Below are 8,136 nucleotides of genomic sequence, written 5' to 3'. Positions count from 1 at the left end.
GTACCGAACCGTCATATTTGTGTACCGTTACACCCCTAATATATATATATATATATATATGAATAAATGAATGAATGAATATATACACACACACATATACACATATATATATACACACACATATATACACATATATACATACATATACACATATATATATATACACATATACACATACACATACATATACATATATACATGTATATATGTATGTATATGTGTATATATATATGTGTATATATATATATATATATATATATATATATATATACGGATCACTGTCCATATATAATAATTCCATATATACTGTTATAATAATAATTCTACATTTTTGTTTCCAAATGGTTATTTGTGTCATATATAAATGACAGTGGGCCCATCATGAAATAAATATTTAGATCAATACATATTTAGTCAAGGCTCAACTGTACTGAAATCATTGATTATTGATGTAATTATAGATGTTTTGCTCTTCTGTAGAAATGAAACAAAGAGCTCAGTATTGTTGTCCACATTTTCTTTTTAAATGACTGGTCATATTTTTGAATTGTAGACAAACCCAATAAATGAAATTATTTGAAACTCGATTTAAATCTGCGGAATCAGTGGAATCATAACAACAGTGTAACGATCAGCGTGACTGTTCTCCTGTAACTATGGTGACGTGACTGTCCGTCATGTTGCCGTGGTTACCTGACTGCACACTCCCCAGTCGTCTCTGCAGGGCCTCCAGACGGGAGATGTAGTCGGTGAGAGCGCGGTCGGGGTCGTAGTTCTGCAGGTGTGAACACGGTAAACCTCCGGCATCACCGGCCATCGTGTGAAACCTACAGACAAACATCAGCACGCGCTTTAAAACACAGCCGCCTGTCCAGATCTGTGTGCCATCTTACAGCGATCCGGTTACTGATGAACATGATGCAGGACGACTGACAGTGACTCATTCATAAAGAGAATCACTAGTTTCATTTCTGAATGAATCAGCTGTTTGAATCACTAGGGTGAGTCAATGATTCAGTGATTCATTCATAAAGACTAGTTTTATTTCTGAATGAATCAGCAGTTTGAATGAATGGGGTGAGTCAATGATTCAGTGACTCATTCATAAAGACAGTCACTTCCCTTCACTTCTGAATGAATTCGCTGTTTGAATGAATTGAGTGAGTCAATGATTCAGTGACTCAGTCATAAAGACAATCACTTTATTCGTTTCGAAATTAATTTGCTGTTTGAACAAATCGGGTGAGTCAATGATTCAGTGACTCAGTCATAAAGAGGGTCACTAGTTTTATTTCTGAATGAATCAACTGTTTGAATTAACTGAGTGAGTCAATGATTCAGTGACTCAGTCATAAAGACAATCACTTTATTCGTTTCGAAATTAATTTGCTGTTTGAACAAATCGGGTGAGTCAATGATTCAGTGACTCAGTCATAAAGAGGGTCACTAGTTTTATTTCTGAATGAATCAGCTGTTTGAACGAATCGGGTGAGTCAATGATTCAGTGACTCATTCATAAAGAGGGTCACTTGCTTTGTTTCTGAATGAATCAGCCGACTGGACAAATTGAGTGAGTCAATGATTCAGTGACTTAGTCATAAAGAGGGTCACTAGTTTTATTTCTGAATGAATCAACTGTTTGAATTAATTGAGTGAGTCAATGATTCAGTGACTCAGTCATAAAGACAATCACTTTATTAGTTTCTAAATTAATTCGCTGTTTGAACAAATCGGGTGAGTCAAATTCGCTGTTTGAACAAATCGGGTGAGTCACCTCTTCATAAAGAGGGTCACTTGCTTTGTTTCTAAATGAATCAGCCGACTGAACAAAATGAGTGAATCAATGATTCAATGACTCATTCATAAAGACAGTCACTTGATTTGTTTCTGAATGAATCAGCCGTTTGAACAAATCGAGTGAGTCAAGTGATTCAGTCATAAAGACGGTCGCTTTGTTTCTGAATGAATCAGCCGTTTGAACGAATCAGTTGAATTAATGATTCAATGACTCACTCATTAAAACAGTGACTTGCTGCCGCCTACTGGCGCTTTTAGTTTCATATTTAGAGTATGTTTCTTTTTAAGAATATTTAAATTTCAACATCCATTAAGAAAACTTCAATGCAATGTTGAATCAAAATATGTCTTTCTAAAGCTACTTCCTGTAATGTGTATTCAATGCTTTTCTCATTTAACACAATCTTTTCAGAGGCTAATTTTTCAGCCAAAATTGATGTTCAATTATTCACATATTCATTTATTATAAATGCTTTTATTTTTCAGATGAGAATGAGTGTTTTGGCATTACAGTAATGATGCTGATCACTGATGAGCTGGTGTGTTTGTACCTGTGCTGGAGCGATGCGGCGGAGCGAGGAGAGTCTCGTCCCGTGCGTCCGCGGCTGCTCGCTCGTCTCTCTCTGAACACCTCCACACCGCCGGGGTGAAGATACGACGACTCGTTCCTCACATCAGCACCTTCAGTCAATGTTTAACACAACAAATTAATACTTCTATTCAGCAAGGACGCATTCAAGTGATCAGAAGTGACAGCAAAGACATTCATAATGTTACAAAAGACTTCTATTTCAAATAAATGCTGTTCTTTTGAACTTTCTATTCATCTGTGAATCCTGAAAAATAAAATGTATCACCGTTTCAACAACAATATGTATGTGTTGTTCTGTATTGGTAATATGAGATTGTCACCTGTGATCTGAGTGATGCCGTTTCTTCTGACCGTCGCAGTTCCTCCAGCTGCTCGCTGCCATCGTTTCACTAGAAACCTCATCCTGCAGGAGACAGCATTACTGCTCAAACCACACATCATGTTTAAGCCCGAAACAGGCCTTAAAACAAGACTCTGTGACAATGACGAATTTAAAGATTAAACCTGAAACATCTCACTAATGCCTCACTCACATTAATACAGGGGCATTCTCAAACTAGGGTTTGTGAGGTGAGGAAAAGCTAATAATTAATTAAATTAAATCATAAAAATGTACAATTAAAATAAATAATTTTGAAATAAATAATTCAGTCAAAATAAAACACTAAAACATCTAATCAGAAAAATATAAAACTAACATAAATAACTTAAAAGTAAAACTAATCACAACAAAACATTAAGAATTACTTTAAAGAACTACTTTAAAAAAAATACTTATTCGAATCAAAACACAAAAAATTACTTTTTAGTGTTTTTTACTTTTACTTTTAAAAAACACAAAAAAGTAAAATAAAAACAAATCAAAACAAAACACTTACTAAAAATTTATTAAATCACCAAAATGTAAAGTTAAAAAAAATGTAAAAATGAACAAAAATAAATAAATCACTAAAAAAATTACTAAATACAAAATAAAAATAAATATTTTTACAACACTTACTAAAAATATATTAAACCACAAAAATGTAAAAAAACAAAAAAAATTAACAAACCCATTAACCCACTTACTAAAAAGTTAATTAAATCACAACATATTTCAAATAAAATGTAAATTATCAAACGGATAGTTCCGGTGCTTGATTCTGATTGGCTGAGCCGCGTTCGAAGCTGTTGTAAATGACTCTACAAAGTAACATACACCTTTGTTTACGTTTGTGTGTTCCTCGGCAACCACTTTGTTGGAACCACAACTGTTTCTGAGGAGCTACATTGTTTGGTGGAAGAATACTGTTTTTATTAATATCATTACACTTTATTTGCTTTCTGTTTTATTTTGTGAAACCTTACTACGTATGTGGAATAACCGTTTTATAAACGCAATAAGCCCCGTGAAGCCGTGGTTTACAGTGAATTTATAACAGCTATAAATCCGCTTTGTGTCGAACCTAACAACGCCCCTTAGCTGTTATAAATTCACTGTAAACCACGGCTTCTTGGGACTTATTGCTTTAATAAACACTATTACCATTAACCAACATGTGAACTGTGAACATGTGCAATGTATTTTCAAATGATTGAAATACTCTCATCTAACATACTTCAATGACGTAGCACGTCTGTCAGTAATCATGTAAATTTGTTTCTGAAGGTCGCAGTGGCGCGTCTGTACCTGGAGAGGGCGATGGAGACGCGCACGGCCGATCTGAAGCGCGTGAAGCCCCTGCGCTGACCCCCCACAGACTCCAGACAGGTGTGTGCAGGGAAGCCACCCATCCGGGCGATCAGAGACAGCGTGGCCTCCTCACACTCCTGAAATCCTCCCAGCAGCAGCAGAAGATACTTCTTCTGATAGATCAGAGCCTTCCGGAAGCTCTCGGCGCGCAGGTATTTCCCATACATCCTCTGTAGAGACAGACGGGTGGTGAGTACGTGAAGCTGTAAACGCTGAGTTGTGTTGCTGTGAACACTCACCCTGAGGGCCGTGTTGTCCAGATCAGCTCCGGTCAGATCCCGCAGCGTATCGGAGCGAATCTCTCCTCTCAGGCGGATCAGTTCTGCCTCGGCCTGACGGAGAGACTTCTCCAAACGATTCCTCTCCTGAGCCCAAGACTCTCGCTCGCTAGAGAATAACACCAGCTCCTGACGCTCCACCGCAGCCCGGCTCGACGCCTGAGAGAGAGAGAGCAACTCTGTTTATTCATACGAACAACTTCACTTCATAGATGCTGTCTCCACACTGTCTGAATGTCCACTTAACATCATTTCCCACAAAACCCACAGAGAAAGAGAGAGACACGGAAATAAAAACAAAAAAGAAACAGAAACAGAAAGGAAGAAAGACAGACAGAAACAGAGAAAAAAGAAAGACAAAAAAGTTAGAAAAAGATTGAAAAAAAATCTAAGACAGAATAAGAGAAAGATAGAAAGAACATTTATTATAATTGTTAATCGCAAACATTTTTTAGAACTTTGACTAAAGCTACATTCTCAACCACTGTGTTCATTAATTGATTCACCGATTCATTGGTTCATTCACTTGTGCTCTCTGTGATGTTTTCTGTCTGTAATTGATTCACTGATTAATTTATTCGTTAACTCACTCATGCTGTCTGCAGTGGCTTTCTTTCTTTTGTCTATAACTGATTCACTGATTGATTCATTGATTCTTTCATGCTCTCAGCGGTGGTTTTCTTCGGTCTGTAACTGACTCACTGATTCATTCATTGGTTCATTCACTCACACTCTCAGCTGTGGTTTTCTTCTCTCTGTAACTGACTCACTGATCCATTCATTGGTTCATTCACTCACAATCTCGGCGGTGGTTTTCTTCGGTCTGTAACTGACTCACTGATTCATTCATTGGTTCACTCATGCTTTTGGTGGTGGTTTTCTTCTCTCTGTAACTGACTCACTGATTCATTCATTGGTTCATTCACTCACTTTCTTGGCGGTGGTTTTCTTCAGTCTGTAACTGACTCACTGATTCATTCATTGATTCACTCATGCTCTCAGCAGTGGTTTTCTTCTGTCTGTAACTGACTCACTGATTCATTCACTGATTCACCCACGCTCTCAGCGGTGGTTTTCTTCTGTCTGTATCGGACTCACTGATTCATTCACTGATTCACCCACGCTCTCAGCGGTGGTTTTCTTCTGTCTGTATCGGACTCACTGATTCATTCACTGATTCACTCATGCTCTCGGCAGTGGTTTTCTTGTCTGTAACTGACTCACTGATTCATTCACTGATTCACCCACGCTCTCAGCGGTGGTTTTCTTCTGTCTGTATCTGACTCACTGATTTATTCATTGATTCACTCACGCTCTCTGCGGTGGTTTTCTTCTGACTGTAACTGACTCAATGATTCATTCATTGAGTCATTGGTTCACTTACGCTCTCGGCAGTGGTTTTCTTCTGTCTGTATCTGACTCACTGATTCATTCATTTATTCACTCACGCTCTCGGTGGTGGTTTTCTTCTGTCTGTATCTGACTCACTGATTCATTCCCTGATTCACTCATGCTCTCGGCGGTGGTTTTCTTCTGTCTGTATCTGACTCACTGATTCATTCCCTGATTCACTCATGCTCTCGGCGGTGGTTTTCTTCTGTCTGTATCTGACTCACTGATTCATTCCCTGATTCACTCATGCTCTCGGCGGTGGTTTTCTTCTGTCTGTATCTGACTCACTGATTCATTCCCTGATTCACTCATGCTCTCGGCGGTGGTTTTCTTCTGTCTGTATCTGACTCACTGATTCATTCCCTGATTCACTCATGCTCTCGGCGGTGGTTTTCTTCTGTCTGTATCTGACTCACTGATTCATTCCCTGATTCACTCATGCTCTCGGCGGTGGTTTTCTTCTGTCTGTATCTGCGCAGCTCCTCCTCCAGCTTCAGTAACTGGTTTCGCAGGTCGTTCTTCTCTTCCGTCAGTCGGCTGACGAATCCCGTGAGCTCTGCATTCTGCCTGAGCAAACGCTCGTTCAGCAGACTGGATGATCCTCCTGCCAACAGAGCGGCACTCTACACACACACACACACATTTATATAATCAAGCATGTATTTATAAAGGTCCATTACATGAATAAGCCACATTCTGTGTCAATGTGATCACTCACCTCCGGGAGAGCAGAGGGGGCTGATGGGATATTCTGTAACAGTGACATCACATCCTGTACATTACTGTACAGCCATGCTAGACTGTCCCGATCCGGCGCTTCCCCAGATAACCTGCACACACACACACACACACACACCTCTCACATGCTGCAACACCTGCACAACTGACTTTTTTCTTCAGTAAAACCATAAAGAAGATTTTTTGCTGAAACCTGTATCGTCAGGAGTCACGGGTATTGATTTTGTGTTGCCTGATGCTTTTTTTTGACTCTCAAAGTGTCGGTAGCCGTTGACTTGCATTCTATGAATCACCAGCGACCACGGTCTGAGCTAAAAATCTTTACTGTTCTACTGAAGAAAAAAAAAGCCACCTACATCTCGGATGGACTGAGGGTGAGTGAATTAACAGCAAGTTGTGTTTTTTTTTAGGTTTTTGGGGGAACTCTCTCTTGTCATACCTGCCCGGGGTTTCGCTGGTCAGGCTGTTGATCTTGGCGGCGATGAGCTGCAGTCTGCTGAGGATGATGTTGTCCACGTGTTTTGGGTCTGAACTCTCACGCAGGGACGTTGTGCTGGACTCCAGCGTCAGAGCGTCTCCCGTCTGCAACACCCAGTCACGGGTTCGATCCTGCGGCCGGGCATCCGATCTCACGCTCTTGTTCTCCAGCGCTCTCAGTCTGTCCTCCAGCTGTCTCACGGTCTCCTGGAGTCTGTCTCTCTCTATCTCCAGCCTCCTCACGCGGTCTCTCTCCGCATCCAGCTCCGCCTGCAGCTCAGACGCCCGTCTCTCCAGGCTGCTCAGGCTGTTGCGTGCCGCCTGCAATGCATTCTGGTCCTGCGTGAGGGCAGATTTCTCCTCGTCCCACTGTCGTTTGCACTGCACCGCCTCCAGCTTCTGTCTCTCCAGTTCCTCCATCATCTGCACCACCTGCGTCTGCTTCTCGGCCAGCTGCATCTGCAGCGTCTGCAGGAGAGACTCCACAGAGAGAACCCCGGCCTCCACCTAAACACAGCAACATTATTTAATATTAATGGCAATTTTATAATTAAAATTATAAATTTTTACTAAATTATATCATTTTACTAAAAACATTTATATTTTATTTTAAATATTTTATATATTATTTATATTTAAAACATGTATATTTAAAAAATGGATTTAGATATAAATTTAGAATGTATGAAGACATAAAGTGTAATAATCTGAATGTTAAAGCTGCAAATGTGCTTTTTGTTTTTGGAAAGGTGAACATAAAATGTCCCAGACAGATATCAAAATCAAAATGTTTATGAAAAAAACACCAAAACAATTATTTAAATATAAAATATTATCTACTTATTGTATAATAATTTTTAATAATTTTTATTTATATATTTTAACATCTAATATTAAAATCATATATAATAATTATATGATTTCTATTACTCATTTATATAAATATAAATCAAATATATGTATTATAATATAGGATGAGGTATAATGCGTATTATAATACATAATTATGATATCATAATATATATTACAATATACAGTAGTCATCATTTGAATTGGATCAAAACCTTTCATCAAAGTTGTCCTAAAATCAAAACAATACCCGTTCTTGTCTTAGGACAACTTTGATGAAC

At 38.9% G+C, this 8,136-nt stretch overlaps 1 protein-coding gene across 1 annotated transcript in view; it reads right to left on the bottom strand.

Moving 5' to 3' along the window:
• Positions 1 to 8,136, bottom strand: part of akap9 (A kinase (PRKA) anchor protein 9) — a 116,749-nt gene that overhangs the window by 912 nt on the left and 107,701 nt on the right. The window contains exons 41-48 of the mRNA XM_016494065.1: positions 6,969 to 7,513; positions 6,510 to 6,621; positions 6,232 to 6,414; positions 4,361 to 4,558; positions 4,059 to 4,291; positions 2,710 to 2,792; positions 2,349 to 2,478; positions 694 to 827 (exon numbers count right to left, since the gene is read on the bottom strand). Coding sequence (XP_016349551.1) covers positions 694 to 827; positions 2,349 to 2,478; positions 2,710 to 2,792; positions 4,059 to 4,291; positions 4,361 to 4,558; positions 6,232 to 6,414; positions 6,510 to 6,621; positions 6,969 to 7,513 — 1,618 coding nt within the window. The remainder of the gene's footprint in view (positions 1 to 693; positions 828 to 2,348; positions 2,479 to 2,709; positions 2,793 to 4,058; positions 4,292 to 4,360; positions 4,559 to 6,231; positions 6,415 to 6,509; positions 6,622 to 6,968; positions 7,514 to 8,136) is intronic.

Source organism: Sinocyclocheilus anshuiensis, unplaced genomic scaffold (assembly GCF_001515605.1).
Source record: "Sinocyclocheilus anshuiensis isolate Anshui unplaced genomic scaffold, SAMN03320099.WGS_v1.1 scaffold2100, whole genome shotgun sequence".
Lineage (NCBI taxonomy): Eukaryota > Metazoa > Chordata > Actinopteri > Cypriniformes > Cyprinidae > Sinocyclocheilus > Sinocyclocheilus anshuiensis.
Note: the sequence above shows the minus strand (reverse complement) of the source record. Positions and strands in the feature narration are given on the sequence as shown.